Source organism: Chiloscyllium plagiosum, unplaced genomic scaffold, assembly GCF_037043375.1.
Source record: "Chiloscyllium plagiosum isolate Xiang-an unplaced genomic scaffold, Cpla_swu_hap1 HiC_scaffold_14, whole genome shotgun sequence".
Taxonomy (NCBI): Eukaryota; Metazoa; Chordata; class Chondrichthyes; order Orectolobiformes; family Hemiscylliidae; genus Chiloscyllium; species Chiloscyllium plagiosum.
The window spans coordinates 31041641-31067809 of NW_028270152.1; the positions used below are offsets into that span (position 1 = coordinate 31041641).

Below are 26169 nucleotides of genomic sequence, written 5' to 3' on the forward strand. Positions count from 1 at the left end.
ATAAATGTCCAGGCAACTCCCCCCAATACATTAAGGATTCACTCCGAATATCAGGACACAGCTTGTGGGGAGCCGACAAAAAAAAAGTGGGGTTGAGGGGTCAGCCATGATCTTCTCAAATTCTGAAGCAAGCTCAAGTGATTGAATGTTTTACTCTTGATTCTCATGCTCACCCAAACACAGCTTTGAAGCAGACCAGCAAGCAGTACACCAATCTCCCAGTGTTTCTGGTAAAGGCAGACTCTGCCCAAATACAGACTCAGTGACATACAGTCTCCTGTTTTACAGATGGGATGATGTTATACAACAAAAGCATGAGGGAAAACCAGAGGACTAGGTCATATCATTTCCCCAGGGCAGAAATGACTAACATGAGGGGTCATAGCTTTAAGCTGGTTGGAGGAAAGTATAGAGGGGATGTCAGAGGCGGGTTCTTTACACAGAGAGTTGAGAGAGCATGGAATGCGTTGCCAGCAGCAGTTGTGGAGGCAGGGTCATTGGGGACATTTAAGAGACTCCTCGACATACATATGGTCACAGAAATTTGAGGGTGCATACATGAGGATCAGTGGTCGGCACAACATCGTGGGCTGAAGGGCCTGTTCTGTGCTGTACTGTTCTATGTAAGGAGGAAATGGTCTTCTATGATCAGGAGTGCATTGAAGCCAGTGGTATCTTGCACGATGTTAAGTTGCTGCCTTATAAATCTTCCCCAGAGTCCCAATTCTCACCCTAAAATATATCATGCAATGAAACTGCAGATGGGAGTCACTGAATTTCTGATCTCCTCCTCACCCCTTTTCTGTTTTGATAGCTAAGAACTTCCAGCTGCTCAGTTCTTCCAAAAACAAGGCAAGGTGAAAGAGGAGAATCATAGACAGAAATCTGACCATCCCCTCAACCACCAGCTGAGATATTGGTATGGAACTGATTTTACAGCATTATGTAGGATTTGGGACCAGCTTGTGGTGTAATCATCAGGTTCAATGGGTTGCAACTAGGATGACGGATAGGTTAGCTCGTATGTAACCTCCCTATAGAGACAAGTTAACACCAGTTCTGCTGCAAGGAAATTAAATGATGACATCACAAAGTTGAACATGTACAACAAGATACTTGGCAGGTTTGAAACAAAACTAAAACAGAGCCTCTTGAGATCCTGTTCCTGGCTCATCCCAATCGAGGACTCATGTTCCCAGAAGATCCTGCTGTCTGCGCTTCCTAAAGAGAGCCCTCCTTCCACTTTTCACCTCCTCCTGTGCATGATCTGCTCTTATTACACAGCAAGTGGCTCTGCAACTGCTACTCCATACACATGGAAGAATATGTTTCACACTCCTCCAGCAACTCACCTCTGTGCTTCCACCAACTTTGCAGAATACCACTAAAACAAAAGCAGTTCAGGGCAAGTTATTGAATGGCCAAGCCTAGGGCTCATTTATATTGGGGGCTCCTGTGGCATAGTGGCAGTATCCCTGCCTTGAGCCAAGGGACCTAGTTCAAGTCTCTTTAATAACTCTGTATTAATGTGAATACCTCTGAACAGAATATTTAGAAATATCTAAGACCCATCTTTAAAATGTCTGTGGTGCAGTAGTAGTGTCCGTACCTCTGAAACAGGAGGCCTGTGTTTAAAGACCCAGCTCCTCCATAGGTTGCACAGTAACATCTCTGAACAAGTACATTAGAAGATATCCAAGGTCCATCTATTCTACTAATATTTTCTGTTTTAAGAGTGAATAAAGCAAGAGATCTCTACAAACTTACTGGCTGATTTTTCTTTTAAATGTTTGTGAAGTCAAATTGTTGTGTTTCCAAACTCTTTGGTTTATGCAGACAACATGAGCTGTCTGACATGGGAATCGGTCTCCAATGCTACAAACACAGTGCAATGTTTTCTACACAACTGAATTTCACTTTCACAATGTTATCCCATATTCATTTGCTGTGGCTGCTGCCTTTATTGCTCACAACATGCCGGATGATAATTTGGAAATCTGATCCACAATGTGCATTAAAAAAGGAAAGGTATACACACTTTCAAAGCATTTATCACCCGAGCTTGCTCAACCTGGGATAACATACAATGAATTTCTATCAATGAGAACACGATCACCTGTGGAATTGGTCAGCTGAGCCAGAATTACCCCACTGTCAGGGAATGAATTAGAAGAAAAGGAAGTTCCTGTTGAGTAGCAATTGAAAGGGTTTCGTTTATTAAATCCATGAAATGATTTGTTTTTCTCTTTTTATTGGTATGTTCGATACAGAACATACAAAAACAGTATCAAATAGCTACCATAAATCAACAACCCTGGATTGTTTCCTGAACTCCCACTTACCGTCTATTGGCAGTATCTGAGTAGAGGAGTGACATGATGGGTTAATAACTTTATTTAGAAGGATTTATTTAAAAAATTATTATAGTGGAACAGAAAAGTAATATGGTTAGACAAGTGATAAATCAGATGCACATACAGGAACGAGAGATCAACATTTTAGAACATAGCACTGAGAAGTAAATTCTGCATGTTACCATTTTATTACAAAAATTTCAAGATAAATGCAGAATAAAAATCATGAGAGGATTAAATAATGAGACAATGGAGAATTAAATAATGAGAAAATCAGGCAGACATAAAGCAGTCTCTCTTTTAAATTTGTCTTCTGAGCAGTACCAAAAGAGCATTACATTAAGAATTGTTCGCAGTCTGTTTTTTTTCAACTAAGAGCGGGAACCCGGAAGTCGTCAACAGGGACTTCTGGGAAGGTAAGAAGTTTGAGTGGAGAAGGAACCCGAGACACTACACGTGTAGGTGTCTCCCACCCTCCCTCCTCCTCTAACCTAAAAAGAAAGGACTCAGTCAGCTGAACAGGTAAGCTACTTAGTGTTCTTGTTTTGGAGACTAAGTGTAGAGTTATGGCAGCACAGGCAGTGGGATATTCCTCCTGCAGGATGTTCGAGGTAGGGGTGACCACCGATGCTCCTGCCGACTTCACCTGCAGGAAGTGCAGCCAGCTCCAGCTCCTCACAGACCGCGTTAGGGAACTGGAGCTGGAGTTGGAGTTGGATGAACTGAGGATTAGTGATAGATAGAAGCTACAGGGATATAGTTACGCCAGAGAACAGAGGTAGCTGGGTAACAGTTAGAGGTGGGAAGGGGAGGAAGCAGGCAGTGCAGGGATCCCCTGTGGTCATTCCCCTCAACAATAAGTATACCGCTTTGGATACTGTTGGGGGGGGACAGCTGCAGTGACTGGGTCTCTGGCACGAGGTCCGGCTCCGAGGCCCAGAAGGGAAAGGAGGAGAGGTGGAGAGTGCTGTTATAGGAGACTCTATAGTTAGAGGGACTGACAGGCGGTTCTGTGGACATGGGCGAGACTCCCAGATGGTTTGTTGCCTCCCGGGTGCCAGGGATCTAAGATGTCTCGGACCGTGTCTTCAGAATCCGTAAGGGGGAGGGTGTGTAGCCAGAAATCGTGGTGCACATTGGCACCAACAACATAGGTAGGAAGAGGGGTGGGAGGTCATTCAGGAGCTCAGGGAGTTAGGCTGGAAGCTAAAAGCTAGGACGGACAGAGTTGTCATCTCTGGGCTGTTGCTGGTGCTACGTGATAATGAGGCAAGGAATAGGGAGAGAGTGCAGTTGAACACGTGGATGCAAGGATGGTGTAGGAGGGAGGACTTCAGGTATTTGGACAATTGGACTGCATTCTGGGGAAGGCGGGACCTGTACAAGCAGGACGGGTTGCACCTGAACCAGAAGGGCACCAATATCCTGGGAGGTAGGTTTGCTAGCACTCATCGGTGGTGGTGGGGGGTTTAAACTAATTTGGCAGGGGAATGGGATCCGGACTTGTAGTCCAGCAAGTAGGTTAGCTGTTTTTCAGGATGTCCAAGAAGGTAGGGAGGCTGTGGAGAAGGTAGCACTGACAGGGAATACTTGCGGACACAGATGGGCTCAAGTGTGTATACTTCAACGCAAGGAGTATCAGAAATAAGGTGGGTGAACTTTAAGGCGTGGATCGGTACTTGGAACTACGATGTTGTGGCCATCCCGGAAACGTGGATAGAAGAGGGACAGGAATGGTTGTTGGAGATTCCTGGTTACAGATGTTTCAGTAAGATTGGCGGGGGGGGGTTGGGGGGGGGGGGGGGGGGGGGGGGGGGGGTAAAAAAGGAGGGAGGGGGGGGATGACGTTGCTAATTAGAAATGGTATAACGGCTGCAGAAAGGCAGTTCAAGGAGGATCTGCCTTTCGAGGTAGTATGGCCTGAAGTCAGAAATAGGAAAGGAGCAGTCACCTTGTTGGGTGTTTACTATAGGCCCCCCAATAGCAGCAGAGATGTGGAGAAACAGATTGGGAAACAGATTTTGGAAAGGTGCAGAAGCCACAGGGTAGTTGTCATGGGCGACTTCAACTTCCCAAATATTGATTGGAAGCTCTTTAGATCAAGTAGATTGGACGGGACGGTGTTTGTGCAGTGTGTCCAGGAAGCTTTTCTAACTCAGTATGTAGATTGTCCGACCAGAGGGGAGGCCATATTGGATTTGGTACTTGGTAACGAACCGGGACAAGTGATGGGCTTGTTAGTGGGTGAGCATTTTGGTGACGGTGACCACAATTCTATGACTTTCACCTTGGTTATGGAGAGAGATAGGTGCATGCAACAGGGTAGGTTTTACAATTGGGGGAAGGGTAAGTACGATACTGCAAGACAGGATCTGAGGAGTATAAATTGGGAGCACAGGCTGTCAGGGAAGGATGTCCTTGAAATGTGGAACTTTTTCAAGGCACAGATACGACGTGTCCTTGATATGTATGTACCTGTCAGGCAGGAAAGAGATGGTCGTGTGAGGGAACCTTGGTTGACGAGGGAGGTTGAATGTCTTGTAAGGAGGAAGAAGGAGGCTTACATAAGGTTGAGGAAACAAGGTTCAAACAGAGCATTGGAGGGATACAAGATAGCCAGGAGGGAGCTGAAGGGATTAGGAGAGCTGAGAGAGGGCATGAAAAATCTTTGGCAGGTAGGATCAAGGATAACCCCAAGGCCTTTTATGCATATGTGAGAAACATGAGAATGACGAGAACGAGGGTAGGTCCGATCAAGGACAGTAGTGGGAGACTGTGTATGGAGCCGGAAGAGATAGGAGAGGTCTTGAATGAGTACTTTTCTTCAGTATTTACAAATGAGAGGGACCGTATTGTTGAAGAGGAGAGTATGAAATGGACTGGTAAGCTCGAGGAGATACTTGTTAGGAAGAAACATGTGTTGGGCATTTTGAAAAACTTGAGGATAGACAAGTCCCCTGGGCCTGACGGGATATATCCTAGGATTATATGGGAAGCAAGAGAGGAAATTGCAGAACCGTTGGCAATGATCTTTTCGTCTTCACTGTCAATGGGGGTGGTGCCAGGGGACTGGAGAGTGGTGAATTGTTGTGCCCCTGTTCAAAAAAGGGAATAGGGATAACCCTGGGAATTACAGGCCAGTTAGTCTTACTTCAGTGGTAGGCAAAAGTAATGGAAAGGGTACTGAGGGATAGGATTTATGAGTATTTGGAAAGACACTGCTTGATAAGGGACAGCCAGCATGGATTTGTGAGGGGTAGGTCTTGCCTTACAAGTCTTATTGAATTCTTTGAGGAGGTGACCAAGCATGTGGATGAGGGTAGAGCAGTGGATGTAGTGTACATGGATTTTCGTAAGGCATTTGATAAGGTTCCCCATGGTAGGCTTATGTGGAAAGTCAGGAGGCATGGGGTAGTGGGAGGTTTGGCCAGTTGGATAGAGAACTGGCTAACCGGTCGAAGTCAGAGAGTGGTGGTAGATGGTAAATATTCAGCCTGGAGCCCAGTTACAAGTGGAGTTTCGCAGGGATCAGTTCTGGGTCCTCTGCTGTTTGTAATTTTTTATTAATGACTTGGATGAGGGAGTCGAAGGGTGGGTCAGTAAATTTGCAGACGATACAAAGATTGGTGAAGTTGTGGATAGTGAGAGCTGTTGTCGGCTGCAAAGGGACTTAGATATGATGCAGAGCTAGGCTGAGGAGTGGCAGATGGAGTTCAACACTGTCAAGTGTGAGGTTGATAATTTTGGAAGGACAAATAAGAATGCGGAATACAGGATTAACGGTAGGGTTCTTAGTAAAGTGGAGGAGCAGAGGGATCTTGGGGTCTATGTTCATAGATCTTTCGAAAGTTGCCACTCAGGTGGATAGAGCTTGTAAGAAGGCCTATGGTTTATTAGTGTTCATTAGCAGAGGGATTGAATTCAAGAGTCGTGAGGTGATGTTGCAGCTGTATAGGACCTTGGTAAGGCCACATTTGGAGTACTATGTGCAGTTCTGGTCGCCTCATTTTAGGAAAGATGTTGAAGATTTGCAGAGGAGACTTACCAGGATGTTGCCTGGAATGGAGAATAGGTCGTACGAGGATAAGTTGAGAGTGCTAGGCCTTTTCTCATTGGAACGGCGAAGGATGAGGGGTGACTTGATAGAGGTTTATAAGATGATCGGGGAAGAGATAGAGTAGACAGTCAGAGACTTTTTCCCCGGGTACAACAGAGTGTTACAAGGGGACATAAATTTAAGGTGAAGGGTGGAAGGTATGGGGGGGGGGGGGGGTGTCAGGGGTAGGTTCTTTACCCAGAGAGTGGTGGGGGCATAGAATGCACTGCCTGTGGGAGGGGCAGATTCAGAATCATTGGTGACCTTTAAGCAGCAATTGGATAGGTGCTTAAGCTAGGACAAATGTTTGGCACAACATCGTGGGCCAAAGGGCCTGTTCTGTGCTGTATTGTTCGATGTTCTATTTATCACAATTTACTCAACTGAGCATTACTCATTCCAAAAACGTACAACTCCTTTACGCTGCAATAAAAGTACAACTATTATTTTGTCACTAAATAGGCAGTTTAAAATTAATATTTTGCATGTGTAATGTAAAGTGAATCCTTACAATGTACCTTAAATCCACCACCAACCTCCCCCAGGACATTTTCTACTGGCACTTTGGTATTCTCAAAATGAACTTCACATGCTGAAAAAGTGAAAAAAAGAAATTAGCATTTTGCAGAATGAAGAATATAATTTTTAACTTAATACACACCATACTTGTGATGCTTACTGAAATAATTAAAACATTTGCAGTTGGCAAATGTTTGCATCCATTTTCCACTTTTTTAACCACAAATAAAGGGCCACAGAGAGAAAAGAAATGAAAATAATCCGAGACTTTGTTCAGAATGCTTATCGCAAGTGTATGAGCTGGATGAGAAGCAGTGATATGGCATGCTCTTACCTGCAATGTTTGGTGAAGAGTAGTGCTGGTGCCAACCATGACACAGTTATAACATTTTACAGAGTAAACATCATAAGCCTCTAACTCAACCTGGTTAAAACATTAACTATTTCAATAAATATTGGATTACACTCTTTCCAACATGACACTGGATGCATCCACCCTAACTTTCATTTCCTTTTTAGTCTACTTCTCCATTCTTCAATTTAAGTGGTTGAGGAAAATAGCACCCCCACCCATCCCGACTCTGAGGCACCTAGCCTCATTCCTGATGAAGGGCTTTTGCCCAAAACGTCGATTTTCTCGCCTGATCTGCTGTGCTTGTCCAACACCCTCTAATCTTGACTCTGGTCTCCAGCATCTGCAGTACTCACGTTCGCCTAAGAAAATAGCCAGTTGGCTGTCCCATTCACTCAAGTCTAAAATTTTGTTTTCTTGTTGTACTGCCATAATGAGATACTTTCAGCAATTTGCTCCACAAACAAAATGTAAAAGCTGGTACATGTGGAATATGTTTCCTGAACAGCAGATGTCACTAGTTGGCCTGCTAAAGCATCTTACAGTCCTTTCATTATTTTTAATTACTTGACCAACAGGGGGTTCTTAACATTTATTCTTAGGTAAAATTAGTTCAATGAAAAATGCACATGCAAGTAATTGTAGATAATTCGTTTTCATGAAAATTACGGTTCATAGAGTCATAGAGATGTACAGCACGGTCCAACCCGTCCACACCGACCAGACATCCCAACCCAATCCAGTCCCACCCGCCAGCACCTGACCCATATCCCCCAAACCCCTCCCACTCATACAACCATCCAAATGCCTTTTAAATGTTGCAATTTTACCAGCCTCCACCACTTCCTCTGGCAGCTCATTCCATACATATACCACCCTCTGCTTGAAAAAGTTGCCCCTTAGGTCTCTTTTATGTCTTTCCCCTCTCACCCTAAACTTATGCCCTCTAATTCTGGACTCCCTGACCCCAGGGAAAAAACTTTGCCTATTTACCCTATCCATGCCCCTCAATTTTGTAAACCTCTATAAGGTCACCCCTCAGCCTCCGACGCTCCAGGGAAAACAGCCCCAGCCTGTTCAGCCTCTCCCAATAGCTCAAATCCTCCAACCCTGGCAACATCCTTGTACATCTTTTCTGAACCCTTTCAAGTTTCACAACATCTTTCCAATAGGATGGAGACCAGAATTGCACACAATATCCCAACAGTGGCCTAACCAATGTCCTGTACAGCCACAACATGACCTCCCAACTCCTGTACTCAATACTCTGACCAATAAAGGAAAGCATGCCAAACGCCTTCTTCACTATACTGTCTACCTGCGACTCCACTTTCAAGGAGCTATGAACCTGCACTTCAAGGTTTCGTTGTTCAGCAACACTCTCTAGGACCTTACCATTAAGGTGTATAAGTCCTGCTAAGATACTTATCGGAATTAAACTCCATCTGCCACTTCTCAGCCCATTGGCCCATCTAGTCCAGATCCTGTTGAAATCTGAGGTAACCCTCTTTGCTGTCCGCTACACCTCCAATTTTGGTGTCATCTGCAAACTTACTAACTGTACCTCTTGTGCTCGTATCCAAATCATTTATGTAAATGACAAAAAGTAGAGGGCCCAGCACCGATCCTTGTGGCACTCCACTGGTCACAGGTCTCCACTCTGAAAAACAACCCTCCACCACCACCTTCTGTCTTCTACCTTTGAGCCAGCTCTGTATCCAAATGGCTAGTATTCCATCAGGTCAAACCTTGCTAATCAGTTTCCCATAGGAACCTTGTTGAACGCCTTACTGAAGTCCATATAGATCACATCTTCAGCTCTGCCCTCATCAATCCTCTTTGTTACGCCTTCAAAAAACTCAATCAAGTTTGTGAGACATGATTTCCCACGCACAAAGCCATGATGACTTTCACTAATCAGTCCTTGCCTTTCCAAATACATGTACATCCTGTCCCTCAGGATTCCCTCCAACAACTTGCCCACCACCGATGTCAGGCTCACCGGTCTATAGTTCCCTGGTTTGTCTTTACCGCCCTTCTTAAACAGTGGCACCACGTTTGCCAACCTCTAGCCTTCCGACACCTCACCCGTGACAATCGATGATCCAAATATCTCAGCAAGAGGCCCAGCAATCACTTCTCTATCTTCCCACAGAGTTCTCGGGTACACCTAGAGTCAGAGTCATAGAGATGTACAGCATGGAAACAGACTCTTCCATCCAACCTGTCCACGCCGACCAGATATCCCAACCCGATCTAGTCCCATCTGCCAGCACCCGGCCCATATCCCTCCAAACCCTTCGTATTCATATACCCATCCAAATGCCTCTTAAATGTTGCATTAAACCTTGTTAATTATTTTAAAACACAAATGATGTAATGTAAATATTCTAATACACTGTTAAAAGTGAGAAGTTGTGAGAAATACCTATATCTCAGGATATAATCTTTGCCAAATAGAAACCTTATTCTTATCTCTAGATTTCACTAGCATTCCTGAAAACATGATTCCAGCTTTACTCTTAGAATTTCCCTGAACAATCAGTGTGATTTGGAAGAAAAAAAAGTATTTTAAACATTCCCCCTCACCATCCGTGATTTAACTCTTGTAAAAAGGAAAGCTTTGAAAATATATGTGAAAAAAACTATTTAGAACAAAGCAGTTTTTGCAAAAACTTTCCTATTTGAACAACTTCCTTTGATAGTCATAGCAAGAATTTATCAGTTAAAACTTGGTCTTCACAACTTAACCAAAGGTAACAGCACAATAAACTTACGCAAGATACAGGAAACCAAAGTTCAGATTTGCAAATTCTTTATATGACAGCTAGAAAATTAAAAGTGTGCATTACAGCATTAGGAGTGCCTTACTGTTAGATCCACGGATTCCGAGTTTGTCTTCTGGTTTCCCACTGGTAATTCCACCAAAATCTCTCTCCACCAAAAAAGCCGTGATCTTGTCCTTACTTGTACCATCTTTATCCATCACTTGTGTTCGTGCAAACACTGTGAAAATTTCTGCTATTCCACCATTTGATATCCATATCTGCAGCAGAAGCCAATGGACAACCATCAGGAATAAGAAAAATGGCTGCTGCTTCTCCCCCATCCTGACATCAACTGATTCCACTACCATCCCATCTTACATTGTTAGCTTAATTCTTTTGATAGCACCCTTGCCTCAGGATCAGAAAATATTGGGTTAAGCCTTTCTGGAGGAGCTGACAACATAATCCAAACAAATATGCCTGGCTCCTTAGATCAGACATTCTTTTATATACTGAACTCCAATCCTAATTCAGTTGCATTGGTCAAAGTGAAACAGAAGACATTGTACTATTTGAACTGAGCCTGAACTATGTTCCACAACAGTTGTCCCTCCAGCCTCTCATTCATTTCCAAACACTCATTGGTTGCATCCTAAGCTCCCCTCTTTTAAAATTGCGCCTTGGACATGTACCAATGTTTGCCTTTCTAATTCATATACAGAATATTTATACACAATATGAAATTCTAATTAGAAATGTTTTTTTTTTAAACTTTAGGCAAAAGTTTAAATTGAAGGTTCACAGTTCCTACCAACAAAATAGAACTAATAATTAGGAACTTTCTACTTGCCTTTTTTTAAAAAAGTAGTTAGAATAGATATAGCTGATCATTATTTCAGTTTTGTTTGGACCCTTTTTTTGTATTTTAAATTTAAATTTAAATACCAATTATTTCCAAAACTATGAAAACCCTGTTCATACTCCAGGTTATGAGATTAATCCCTCAGAAGTCAATGGATGGCCAAGAGGAGGAGATAGTGTTTAGAATTTTTCCCCGCCACATCTGCAGTTCAATTATGAAAGCCTAATGAGATCAGCTAACCTTAACAGACAATAGATCAAACCAAGGACTTGAATCTGTATGGCTCAATTATTAATTCTTTTTAATTATCTGACCAACAGGGGTCTCTTACCATTTATTCTAAGTTAAAATTAGTTCAATGAAAATTATGACACACACCAGAACTGCACTCCACATTGCACAAAGTTAATCTAAATACACAAAATATAATGGATTACCTATTATGGTACAAAGGGCTATGTAACAATGGGAATGGACTTTGTAAATTATTTTCAATGTAGAAAGATACAGAACATAGCTCTGTATTTTAACCTTTGATGGAAGAATAAACACATAGAAGAACATTATATACAAGTACTTCAGCATTTAGTATTTGGTTGATTCTTGGGTCTAACAATAAATTTAAAGACACAAATTTAGGATTGTCAAGATTATTTGTGCATTGAATTCACCTTTGAACCACTGAGCAAATAGTGTCGTCTGTCATCACTGAGAGTTGCCTTGGTCTGAATCGATGCTGCATCACTTCCACTGGAAAAACATGAATGAATACTTGTGACAGGTGTTAAAGAGCAGACATTGCCTATATTATTTATGCATGGTTACATTCAGCATGCATTTGCTTTCCCCAACTGGAACTAAAATTCATATATTACATGAGCCTGCCTCTGGCTAACCATCCATACCTATAGAGGTGATTCTACATACAAGCTAGCACAACGCTGACTCCTGATTTCTGTATGAGGTAGATAAAAACCATATCGACAAACATTGTAACTCAAAGTAAAATTATTTAAATTTATTACATAATGTAAAGTTTTGCCAAAGCAAAATAAACCCAGATTAAATAGGAATATACTTTTCTAAATAACACTGAAATAAAATAAAATGTTGAATAAACAGCAAACTTACAAAGGGTCTTTCATGAAAAAGAAAAAATCCACATAAAACTGCATTCCATAACGTTCACGGTCAATTAAATGTCTAAGTGTTGTCACTATTGTTTCATAGGAAGATAGAGCAGCCAATATACTCTTGACAACAGAGTCAAAGAGATGTTCAGCACGGAAACAGACCCTTAGGTCCAACTTGTCCATACCGACCAGATATCCCAACCCAATCTAGTCCCACTTGCTAGCGACAAGCCCATATCCCTCCAAACCCTTCCTACTCATATACCCATCCAGATGCCTTTTAAATGTTGCAATTGTACTAGCCTCCACCACTTCCTGTGGCAGCTCATTCCATACACGCACCATCCTCTGCGTGAAAAAGTTGCTCCTTGGGTCTCTTTTATATCTTTCCCCTCTCACCCTAAACCCATGCCCTTTAGTTCTGCACTCCCCACTCTCGAGAAAAGACATTGTCCATTTGTTGTATCCAGTGCAGTGCTAATCTCGGCTACATGCTCAAATCCTGCACCTTATACTAAACATGGCACGTTGTTGTAACATCTGCTTGGTCTCACCAACGGATGAATGGACACCGTGCAACAATTGCCAGGCAGAGGCTGATAGCTAAGTTCGGATGGTCTCAACCGGGACCTTGGGTTCAAATCACACTACAGGTGTCTCCACTACAAAATACACACTCACTGAGACCCTCTCATTCATACACACACACACACCACACCCGCACCCATGCAGACATCCTTGTACAGGTTTATACTGTAACACTTATGCACACACATTCTACCAAGCACAGAAAACACTCTCTCCCACGCCTACTCACACATGCATTCTCTCTCCCTCACACGCACAGGTCAATGGGGTGCATGTGCATTTCCAGATACATTCTTCTTTTGCTCAAAAAACACACAACTTGCAGGCAGTCAATCCATAGAACATTTTATGAATTCCTGCTTTGAAAATAGAACCAGTCTGACTCAAGATTGGGATACAGACAGATTCTAACCTCACACGTTTAATACATTATGATTCTACTTCATCTCATATCAGACAGAGATATAAAGTGCAGAAACAGACCCTTCGGTCCAATTCATCCATGCCGACCAGATATCCTAAATAAATCTAGTTCCATTTGCCAGCATTTGGTCCATATACCTCGAAAACCTTCCTATTCATATAGCCATCAAGATGCCTTTTAAATGTTGTAATTGTACCAACTTCCAGCACTTCCTCTGGCAGCTCATTCCATACACGCACCACTCTGCATGCAAAGGTTGCCCCTTACATCCCTTTCAAATCTTTCCCCTCTCACTTTAAACCCATGCTCTCTAGTTTTGGATTCCCACACCCCTGTTATAAAGACCTCATCTATTAACCCTATCCATGCCCCTCGTGATTTTATAAACCTCTGATGCTCCAAGGAAAATAGCCCCAGACTATTTAGCTTCTTCCTAAAGCTCAAACCCTCCAACTCTGGCAACATCCTTGTTAATCTTTTCTGAACTCTTTCAAGTTTCACAAAATCCTTCCTATAGCAGGGAGATCAAAATTGCATGCAGCTATACCACCAGTGGCCTAACCAATGTACTGTGACAGAATGTCATCTTTTTTTAAATAAAACCCAAGTTATCTCAAGAATGTATGTGTCTTAAAAGAAGTTCTGGGATTTACACATTAATGAATTAAAACCTGCAACCCAGTCTAAAAGATGAACAGACTTAACAGCAAATCTTGGTTTGCTCAATATATAGTTTTAATTGCACAACACTGTGATCTTTTGCTATAAACAAGGAGGTTGGACGTGCAGTTAAGCCAAGTTGACACCCATTTGATGCGTGTCACTCAGAGGCGATGTGTGTGTGTGTGTGTGTGTGTGTGTGTGTGTGTGTGTGTGTGTGTGTGTGTGTGTGTGTGTGTGTGGGGGGGGGGGGGGGGGGGGGGGGGGAGGGAGCCCACATGGCAGGCCTCAATTCTGTCTCAAGGCCCACTTTACTCAGAGTCACAGCGATCCACAGACTTTTTGGTCCAACTTGTCCACGCCGACCACATATCCCCAACCCAATCTAGTCCTACCTGCTAGCACCTGGCCGATATCCCTCCAAACCCTTCCTATTCACTTTCCTAATGCTGCAATCATACTAGCCTCTACCACTTCCTCTGGCAGCTCATTCCATATATGTACCACCCTCTATGGAAAAGTTGCCCCTTAGGTCTCTTTTCTAACTTTCCCCTCTCACCCTAAATCTATGCCCTCTAGTTCTGGACTCTCCCCACCCCATGGAAGAGACTTTGTCTATTTATCCTATCCATGCCCCTCATGATTTTATAAGCCTCTATAAAGGTCATCTCTCAACTTCCGACGCTCCAGGAAAAACAGCCCTAGCTTGTTCAACGTCTACCTATAGCTCAAATCCTCCAACCCTGGCAACATCTTTGTAAATCTTTTCTGAACCCTTTCAAGTTTTACAACATCCTTCCGATAGGAAGACGACCAGATTTGCACACAATATTCCAACAGTGGCCTAACCAACGTCTTGTACAGCTGCAACACAACCTCCCAACTCCTGTACTCAATACTCTGACCAATAAAGGAAAGCATACCAAACACCGCCTTCATTATCCTATCTACTATCAAGGAGCTATGAACCTGCACTCCAAGGTTTCTTTGTTCAGCAACACTCCCCAGGGCCTTACCATTAAGTGTATAAGTCCTGCTAAGATTTGCTTTCCCAAAATGCATTTATCTGAATTAAACTCCATCTGCCACTTCTCAGCCCATTGGCACATCGGATCAAGTGTGAGAGTCTGCTCCTCCGGTAAGATTTTTTTTATAATTTCATGAAACAGTCACTTATTCTGAAATTTGAAAAATTCTGAATTCCAAAAACCAGCTGGTCCCGAACATTTCGGATAAAGGATTTTGCATCTGTGCTTCCAAATAAATCTGTTTGGACTATAACCTCGTGCCATGAGATTTTTAACTTTGTCCACCCCAGTCCATTACCTGCATTTCCACATTACACTAAACACGACTAAGAAACTTGAGAATCTGCTACCAATGAACAACAACAAAATGAATAATTTGAAAAAAATAAATACGTAGAAGAACATGATTTAAAATTACCGAAAACAACAAATCTGGAGAACATAATGGGTTAGGCAGCGTCCATGGAGAGACAGCAAGCTAACGTTTCAAGTCTAAATGACTCTTCATCAGAGCTGAAGTGAAGTGTGGAGGGGACAGCATTTATGCTATTGTTTGTGGTGGTTGGGGGGGGGGGGGGGGGGGGTAGTGGGTGTAGGGTGCTAGTGGAGAAAAGATGTTGATAGTTCAGATTGAATGATTGGAATGTGAGAATGATCTGAACTATCAACATCTTTTCTCCATCAGCACCTACAAACACTACCCCCGCCCCTCCTAAACGGTAGCATAAATGCAGTCCCCCCCCTCAACACTTCAATTTAGTTCTGAGGAGTCGTCATTTGGAATCGAAGCATTAGCTTGGTCTCTCCATGAATGCTGTCTGACCCACTGTGATGTCCAGCATTTATTGCTTTCAGTAGATTCCAGCATGTGCAGTAATTTGTTCCTATTATTTTGCTTCATTCCCATGATTTAAAATTACCAATAATTGCATATGAGATATGGCAAAGTATCAATGATTCAGCTGCTAAGGCTAACTAATACCAGTGGGCAAATTACATTAGTTAAGATTTGGAATTCCGTTTTAAAGAAACTGAAACTAAAATGTTTGACCACCATCGGTGCGAGTATCAATTTTTTTTTTAAAGGAATCTTGAAACCTGTCTATCCCATAATAACATGTAGACTTTTAAATGCCCTTTGAAATGGATTTGCAAATTATTTACTAACATCAAACTGCTACAAAGTTTATTGAATATGTTGAGATGTGCCTTAGAATTTGTGTGTGTAATGTTTCTTTTGAAAGCAAGTGTTGTTAACTTAGAGCTGAGCTGTCTGCTGAGCCCAAAAGCTTTGTTTTTTTAAACTCGAACTATAGAAGCAGCATGAAGGGGTGGGGTCAAGCTCCCAAAGTACCAGGATTTTAGTTTTAACTTTCAGCAGTTGCTGGGATCTTGAAGCTGGATGTGGAAGCTGCATTTCCTCTCTTTGTTACAGCTAAAAGCTTGGGTTCTCTTCCTGCTGCTAGAATTGCAAGTGAGACAATCTATTTTAATGAATTTTAATTTGTCAAGGATGCATTTAATGGATGTTACTATATTGGAACAGTTGCTATTTAGTAGTTAAATAATCTATTATTCTATTAAGTTTTTCAAGAGTGTTATGTCATTCCAATTCTCCTTTCTTTTGTTTTATTTTTACACTACAGTTAAAATACAAGTGTGTTTTGCTTCAAGCCTAGTAGTTTGATCAATCGAATTGCATCCAGGACACTTGCCTTTAAAAATAAGAAAAAGTTTGGGTCCAGGCTATATTTGAAGGGGGTTTGATCTGGTCCACAACAATGTGAAAAGGTAGCTGCCATTTTTTTTTTTAAAAAAGGCAAATAACTCTGCACAATAAATGTCAGCGATGCCACTATCTGAGCAACAAATTGAGATAATTAAGATTTGCTATAAATACCATACCATTTCTAAAAACTTATTCTGGAAGTAACACATTTCAAATGCAAAATTTAAAATTTCCATGAAACAGAACAGTACATGAATGTTGTAACTAGTCATTTCATGAGATGGTAAAATGCCAACAGCATGGTAAATGCTGTTAGGGAGGGTTTTGGAGGATTCTGACCCAGTGACAGTGAAGGAACGGTGGTATTTTCCTAGTCAGGATGATGAGTGGCTTGAAGGGGAACTTGCAAGTGGTAGTGTTCACATGTATTTGCTACCCTTGTCCTTCTAGATGGAAGTGGTCACGAAGTTGCAAGATGCTAAGGCTCTTTGGCGAGTTTCTGCATCTTGTATAAACGTTTATACTCCTGCTGAGTGTCAGTAGTGAAGAAAGTAGATGTTTGTGGATGTGGCGTCAAGCAAGCGGACTACTTTGTCCTGAATTCTATCAAGCTTGATTGTTGTTGGATCTGCACTCATCTTGGCAAAGGGGGAATATTCCATCACAGTCCTCCATTGTGCCTTGTAGATGTCGGCTTTGGGGAGTCAGGAAATTAGGTACTCACTGCAGGATTTTCCAGTATTCTCTGTGGCTGTAACCATTTTAAAACTTAAAGGCTATGCACCCGAAAAACCTATAGCTCTACAGAATGTCTCTGACAGGAAGTAATAGGAAGGAAAAGTGCATTGTAAAACGTATAAAGAGGAACTTGGGTTAATACCTAATTCATATTTAAGTACGCTGTTGCGAGTTAGAACCTAATTACACAGATACTGATACACTTAGTCCTGTTAAAGAAGGCTTTTAGCTATCAGCTAGAGTAACAAAATGAAAAATAGAATGGCAAAGGCTGTGTGTATCAAATGTTGATAGAGAGCATTTTATTAACTACACAATGATCACTGTTTGCCCTTGAATTGCGAGATTAATAACGGTGTCAGTCAGTCAAACCTGGAAGACAACATAGAACGATGCAGCACAGAAAAATCCACTGTGCCAATATTTGAAATCGCCGCAATCAATCCCACTTGTCTTTTCCACACATCCTTGTAAACTGTTTCCCTTCATGCTTTCAGCCAACGCCCTTTTGAAAGATACTGAATCAGCTTCTACCATCTTTTCAGCCATTGCATTCTAGATTATAACAACTCACCATGAGAAACTGTCTTTCCTAATATTAAAAAGCAAACAATACCAGGTTATAGCCCAACAGGTTTATTTGGAAGTACTAGCTTTCAGAGGGCTGCTCCTTCATCAGGTAACTACTGGGTAGCATCAGAAGATGCAGAATTTATAGCAAAAGATCACAGTGTCATGCAATTAAAACTATATATTGAACAAACCTACATTGCTGTTAAGTCTTTCATCTTTTAGACTGGGTTCCAGGTTTCGGTTCATTAATATGAAAATCCCAGAACTTCTTTCAAATCATATTCTCGAGATAACTTAAGGTTTTATAAAAACAAGAGTGACATCTCAGTTCAGACAACGTATTAAAGGTGGGAGGTTACAGTCTGTCTGTATCCGAATCTTGAGTCAGACTGGTTCTATTTCCAAAGTAGGAATTTATAATTGCTTTATGGATTGTCTGCCTGTAGGGTGCTGGAGCAGAATATATCTGCAAATATAAATTCATCCCACAGACTGGTGTGTGTGTGCGCACGCGCGTGTGAATGCGAGGGGGAGGAATTCTGAGTGCGAGTGTATGTTTGTGTGCATGCGTGCTTGGTAAAGTGTGTGCATGAGTGAGATGAGTATAAGCCTGTGAAAGGATGTGTGTGTGTGCCTCTCAGAGAGAGCGTGAGAGTATATCAGAGTGTGAGTGCATGTGTGTGAGAGAGTGGGGTCACCTGCAGTGTGATGTGAACCCAAGGTTCCGGTTGAGGCCATTCTCATGGGTACCGAACTTGGCTATCAGCCTCTGCTCAGCACCCTCCTACAACTCATCCACTTCATCCTTGACTACAACATTTTCATCTTTGACAACCAGTTCTTCATCCCGACACACGGAACAGCCATGGGGACCAAATCTGCACCCCAATATACCAACATTTTCATGCACTAGTTCGAACAAGACTTCTTTGCTGCACAGGATGCCCAACCAGCACTATACATCAGATATATTTATGACATTTTCTTTCTCTGGACTCATGGTAAGGAGTCACTGAAACAACTGCACAGTGATATTAACAAGTTTCCACCCTAAACATATTAAAACAGCCAAGCCCTCCGTGTAACAGAATCTGTTCAGATGAGGAGAAACACAAAAGACACCCTCATGAGAACAGGGTACGATGCTCAACTCATCGATCGCCAGTTCCGACATGCCACAGCAAGAACCCGGCCTCCTCAGGAGACAGAGACGGGATGCATCTGATAGGATACCCTTCATTGTCCAGTATTTCCCGGGAGCAGAGAAACTACACCACGTTCTGCGCAGGCTGTAACGTATTATCGATAAGGATGAGAACCTTGCCCTCTCTATATTTCCACTTCTCACCTTTAAACAACTGTCAAATCTTAAACAGACCATTGTTGGCAGCAAACTGCCCAGCCTTCAGGACAACATTGACCACAGTTCCATACAACCCTAGCGAGACCAAGCAGACGCTATAACAACATGCAACAATCGCTAGCCAGGGATATTCCCATCCAGTCAGGGAACACCTCAGTGGGCAGGAACATTCGGCCTCAGATCTTCGGGTGACCATCTTAAAGATGGATGTCGGGATATGCAACAACGCAGAGTGGCCGAGCAGAAGCTGATAGCCAAGCTTGATACCCATGAAGATGGCCTCAACAAGGACCTTGGGTTCACATCACACTACAGGTGACCCCACTACACTATACACTCTCTCACACACAAGCCACAAGCACATATACACTCACACTCTTACATACTCTCACACTCACGCAGACCCTCTTTCATACACACACTCTCTCAGACACACACCCCCACAGGCTTATACTTCGTCACACCTATGCACACACTCTACCAAGCATGCACACATGCAACACACACTGTCCCACATGCATGCATGCACGCGCGCGCACACACACACACACACACACACACACACATTTAAGTCTGTGCGGTGAATTTGCATTTGCAGAATTGTGTTTGTTGAGACATTCTATTTTTGATCAAAAAGGAAACAACCTGCAGGTAGTCAATCCATAGAACATTTTATAAATGCTTACTTTGAAAATAGAACCAGTCTGACTCCAGATTGGGATACAGACAAGAACGTGACTCACAAGTAGTTCTGAGATTTACATAGTAATGAACTGAAACCTGCAACCCAGTCTGAAAGATGAAAGACATAACAGCAATCTATTGTTTTAATTATGTGATACGGTGACCTTTTGCTATAAATGCTGTACCTTATGACGCTGCCCTACTAGTTACCTGCTGAAGGAGCAGCCCTCTGAAAGCTAGTACGTCCAAATAAACCTGTTGGACTATAACCTGGCATTGTGATTTTTAACTTTGTCTGCACCAGTCCAACACCGGCACCTCCACATCTTCCCTAATATTGCCACTGGTTCTTTTGTCAATTTTAGAAGGTCAAAACAAAAATGTCGAATCTATTATTGGGCACAGTGTAATACCACTAAACTTTGCATATGCTTTAGAGAGAACCATAATCGCATTGTTGCAATAACAATTCTGTAGATTTAACATGACCTGTATTCCCTGCTTTTAGATTGCCTTTTTGCTTTCTTTTTAAATAACTGGCCTCTAAATATGTTGTGTAAATGCTGTTTGAATAAACATTTAAGTAATTTGATGAATACATCAAAATAAGTGACTGCCTTTAAACAATGAAAAAACAAAAATCTAAAGTTTGAGCTTATCAAAACAGTTACTGAAGAAGAAATGACCAAAATTAACAGCAGGCTAGCAGAAGTATACAAAGCTAACCATATGTATCTCAGAATAGGCTTTCAAACTTGAGTCTCTCTATCCCAAAAAAGGTTCACAAGATCATTTCAGGGGTTAATTGAAGTCATTAGAATACAGAATATTTCTACTATTCCTGACATAAAAACACTTGGGTGTAAAGTTTTGTTTTTGTGTCAGGTGCATTTCAGGGTCCCGAATCCACATTACAGTGGTACCTGATGGAATGTTCAAGTCTAATTGATGACAAGCAGGATTCCCTAAATGCACACGAGACAAGCAAGAATGGTGGATTGGATCCCTAAAGCAACAAGAGATTCTCAAGTGCTGAAAGATCAGTGGCTCCATTCTTATTGCAGTGTATATCAAAAAAAACATTCAAGGCGAAAAGAGATCAAACATTTCATGTTCCAACCGAACAATCATAATGCTGTCAAGCACAGGGTTGGGGACAAGCATACCACAATACCAGTAACAACATGCACTGATATTTCTCTTGAACAAACCCGTAATACGTACACCATATTCTGTTGTAACAATACAGTGAAATAAAGTCTAATAAATATTCCTACTCGTACGATTACTTGTTATATGTATACTTTAAGGCCTGAGGCTACAATCACTAAATTTGCATATTAAAAGACAGTGACACATCTTGGTGGTAACAATTTTTCACAGTTCATATTAGCAGAACACATCAAAACATTACTTTGTAATATACTACATATTACACATCTTAAAAGATTAAAATAAATCCTGAGAGAAAAGGAATCTAACCCCTTTAATGGTTGATTGATCCTGTTAGTTCCCTTCTTACCTTCCTGGCTCTGTGAGACAAAAAGCTGCAACATGTTCTCCAGTTGCTAGTTTAGGTAGATACTTGGCTTTTTGTTCATCAGTGCCAACAATCAGAATTCCCTAAATATACGCAAAAATAAACAAGGATCAGTTTCTGCTACATTTGTTAATTGAAACCACATCTAATCAGAGAATATCTCGATCACTTATTTGATGGCATGTAGCTGTAGTCTCTATCACAGTGATATCATCTTTTTGACAATAAATATGTGTCCAAAATAGATCACACCAGCTTGGACAGATTAGACAAACTTGATTTTTTTTTCACTTGAACATCAAAGGATGAGGGAGAGACCTGATAGAAATTTACAAACTTGAGAGGGGAATGGGTAGAACGGATAGCTCATTACACTATTGGTGCCACGGGAATATGTCAAGCTATGTTTATTCGACAATACCAAACTAGGAGTTCAAATACTGAGTCATAGGTCATAGAGTTATACAGCAGAGAAACAGGCCCTTAGGTCCAACCAGATCATGCCGAACATAATTCCAACCTAGTCCCACCTACCTGATCCTGGCCCACATCCCTACAAACCTTTCCTAGTACTTATCCAAATGTGTTTTAAATATTGTAATTGTACCCACATTCATCACTTGCGCAGGACGTTTATTGCACATGTAAACCATTCGCTGTGTAAAAAATTTGCCCCTCATGTCTTTTTTTAAAAATCTCTCACCTTAAAAATGTTACCCCTAGTCTTGAAATTCCCCCATCCTAGGGGGAAAAAAAATACACCTGGCTGAAAGAAACCACATAATTGTGTGGAGAAATTAAATTAACACTGAGCAACATTTCTTTCAATTTCAACTTTATATGTTAATTCAACATCCAAAAAAATTGTCAACAAGTCAAAACCAATGCCAACAACACCACAACGGCATTTTAGAAGATTTTCATTAATGGAAGGAGACAGTTATTAGTCTTTATGTCAATTCAAATCAACAGTTTACAATGTACTCAGTGAAAAATATCACAAATATTTCAATACCTTCAGTCCAATAGATTGATGAGCTGCTAGGGTAACAGCTATTGACCCATCCAAAGAAGTGATCTCACCAATTCGTGCATACATGGTGTTTGATAGACCGAGGCCACCTGCAGACAACATCCATCAACAGATTAACACAATTACTATATTTTGATGCCAAAACTCAAATGAGTGGTCAAAAGAACTATTTTATGTTAGCATTGTTATGTGCAATTTTTTGATATACGAGGTTTGACATCAATGATTCTATCCTTCAATATTTACATACTCACCATACTCTACAGGAACCTGTTGTCCAAACAGACCCAGCTCTTTGAGTCCTTTCATAGTTCCTGGTGGAATTCTTGCATGTATATCAATGCTTTTTGAATCAACTAAAAAGAAAAACATCAATTCAAAACATTTATCTGAACATCTTTTAACAAATAAGATATGTGCCACTGTTTGTTAATTAATTTTACCTCAAAATGAAAAGGTAAGCAGTGTTTCTGTTCTGATGTATTAGTGTCTTGCTGATATTGGCATAATCCGCACAAAAGAGCAAGGAATTACAAGCATAAATTAGATCCAGTGCACACGAAATATCAGTTCATAAAAACATAAATCAATCATTCTAAAAGCAGACCCCAACCTTAAGAGGAATCAACCCTCATGGGGAGTTTCCCCTAAGGAAGCTTTAAAACTTTTGAGTGCAAAGACATTCGTTTTTTTTAAACAAGCTTTTTTGTGCAATTTTGTTTCTCATTAAAAAGCTGATTCCTGTACCCAAATATAACCAGCAAACAGCTCTTCATATATGCTTAAAAATAATTTTCAGTAATTTAAAACTAAGTTACTTATGATGATAAAAATGAGAACTTTTCACGTCAGTCTAAGTGTATTAATCATAGCACACCAAGTTACTAATCTCCAACAGATTAAGATATATACCATAAAACAAGATTTACTAACTGCATTTTAAAAGTACCGAGCATGATTTGATCTCAGAAAATAAGGTGCTTCTCAAAACTGATACAATTTGCACAGAGGGCAATATTTGCATTCAAAACACAATGTCGATATCCATATCTCAAATCAGACTTATATAAACATCAATATTGTCATTTTCACATCTGTTATATGAACCCTCTTAACAATGAGGAAGAAAAACACTGGATAATAAAAGGGTAACCGATCAAAAAAGCCAGTGTACCAGATGTCATAATTCATATGACAAAACTCTGTTTTCTCCTATTTTCACTGACATGTTTCAGCAGTCCAAACCTGTTTCTATATTCCTTAGTTTTTAAGAAATATTGTTTTAACCTTGTAATAAAGGGTGTCACTATAAGGTTTATATAATCAGCATCCTAATGAAATTCCTGTCCACTATCTGGCAATTAAGACTGCCATGACTACACACATGAAATAGGTAGTTTTACCTCTGCACCATGTATCTGGAGGTCACTTACAGCAAAAGAGGATTAAAGGTGTAAGGAATTATTACTATTACTTAAGGAGATAGACTTCTTATTCCTGAACTAAAACAAATTAAATAATCTTTTTACAAAGCAGAAACCAATAAAAAGTACTAAAAAATACTTAGCTCCTAAAATTAACCAAACTTTAAGGTATGACAAGGGAAATTCAATTGTGACTTTCAAAGGGGGCTGCCATAATTATCTAAAGATTAAGTATTTACAAGGTTCCAGGCAATGGACCAAGTCATTGATGTGCTCTTCCACAAAGCTTCAGTAGGCATGCAGGTTGAATTGCCTCCCGTGTGTGCTGTAACCATGCTATTATTCTACTTTCTAATGCCTGGATGATTATTTTCATTGAATATTAATTTTTCTCTATAATTACACATATTTTTATCAATACTTTTCTAGTCTCATTACTTAATGTTCAAATATTTTAGTCATCACTCAAATGCCTTGGCTCAAAAGAAAAAAATAGATATATCTTGTATGTAATGACTTTGTACAGTTTATAACACCATTCTATCTCTGTGCACATACAGACAGTAATGCATTACCCTCTTTACATAAATGATCATGCTGCTTTTAAAAGTGATTTTTTTTTTGCCAACTTTACTGGACATATAATACATTCTAAATCCCAAAACATAACTGTCAAGCAAAGGAATCCTAACAGTGTTATTCTCGTTAAGGTAGAGGATCACAGAAATCAATCACTTAAACCATTTTGGACAAAATACAGAATTGGAAGTTGCCATTTTCCATGTTATTGACCACCTCTAACTGCCCTCAAAAAAGAATTCATTCGATGTGGGCACTTTGACAATATTGTTAGAGAAAGAATTCAGGATTTAACCCCCTGACAATGGCAACATTTTCCGAAGTCAGGGCAGTGAGTGGTTTGAAGAACATATTGGTCATGTTGTTCCCATTTATCTGCTGCCTTTGCTCTTCTAAACAGGGATAGGTAAAGGGTTTGGAAGGCCCTGACAAAGGAGTGTTAGTGTATTTCTGCAATGGTTCTGGGAGATGGCACACACTATTGTTACTTAAGCACTGGTGGTTGAGGGAGTGAATGCTTATGTGGATCAAGCTGGCTTTGTTCCAGTAATGTCAAGCATCTTTAGTGTTATTGGAGCTGTACTTATCCAAAATAGTGGAGAATATTCATCACACTCTGGACTTGTGCTTTGTATATGGTGCACAATGAGAATGAGAATGAGAAGGTGCTTTACTTGCTGCAGGATTCCTAATCTCTGACTTGCTCTTGTAACCACAATATTTATATAGCTAATCCAGTTCAGTTGCGGGTCAATGATAATTCCCTGGATGTTGATCGTGGAGGATTCAGTGATTGTGATGTGATTGAATGCGAAGGAGTGACAGCTTGATTATCTCTTCTTGTTGATGCTCATTGCTGGACACTTGTGTGGCTTAAACGTGACTTGTCACTTTTTAGACAAAGCCTGGATATTGAGGCATTTGAACATGGACGGCTTCAAAATCCAAGAAATTACGAATCGTGCAATACATTGTACAATCATTGGCAAACATTTCCATTTCTGACATTATGAAGGACGGAAGCTCATTGATGGAGTAGGTTGGACTTGAGGGTCAACCAATTCCCAAAACCATTTCCCTTTGATCTATTTTTGATTCCAAACAACAGAGTTTTACCCATGGACTCTGGTCTTGCTAGAACTCCCTGTGCAATACTCAGTCAAATGCAGCGTTAGTGTCAAGAGTAGTCACTCTCATCTCAAGTCCGGAGTCCAGTCCTTTAGTCTATCTTTGAATTAAACCTGTAAAGAAGTTTGGAATCAAGTAGCCCCAATAGAACTGAAATAGAGTACCAGTGAGCAGTCTATTGCCAAGAAAGTGCTGCTTGATAACACTGTTCATGACCTCTTTCACTAGTTTACAAGAGTAGACCACTGGGGTGTTGGTTGACTGAGTTGAATTTGTCCTGCTTTCTGTGCACAGAATATAACAGAGTAATTTTTCAGAGTGCCATGGAGATGAATGCTGTGGCTGTACTGGTTAGGTATTTAGCTATTTCTGGAGCTAAAGTCTTCAGTACTACGGCCAGAATGTCACCAGGGTTCATAGACTTTGCAGTATCCAGTGTCTTCAGCTTTTTCATAATAGAGCAGCTGAAAACTAGCACCTGTGATGCTGGGGGTCTTTGCCAACTTTGGTTGAAAATTATTGTAAATATTTCGCCTTTATCTTTTGCATTGACGTGCTGGAGTCCCTATCATGTGTAACTTTTCACAAGAACAG

The 26169-nt window shown here is 41.0% G+C and overlaps 1 protein-coding gene across 1 annotated transcript in view; it reads right to left on the reverse strand.

The window, feature by feature from the left end:
- acad9 (acyl-CoA dehydrogenase family, member 9) overlaps window positions 1-26169 on the reverse strand; it is a 52448-nt gene that overhangs the window by 23127 nt on the left and 3152 nt on the right. Inside the window, exons 3-8 of the mRNA XM_087994264.1 lie at window positions 22699-22800; window positions 22427-22533; window positions 21394-21494; window positions 11623-11701; window positions 10193-10367; window positions 6969-7042 (exon numbers count right to left, since the gene is read on the reverse strand). Coding sequence (XP_087850390.1) covers window positions 6969-7042; window positions 10193-10367; window positions 11623-11701; window positions 21394-21494; window positions 22427-22533; window positions 22699-22800 — 638 coding nt within the window. The remainder of the gene's footprint in view (window positions 1-6968; window positions 7043-10192; window positions 10368-11622; window positions 11702-21393; window positions 21495-22426; window positions 22534-22698; window positions 22801-26169) is intronic.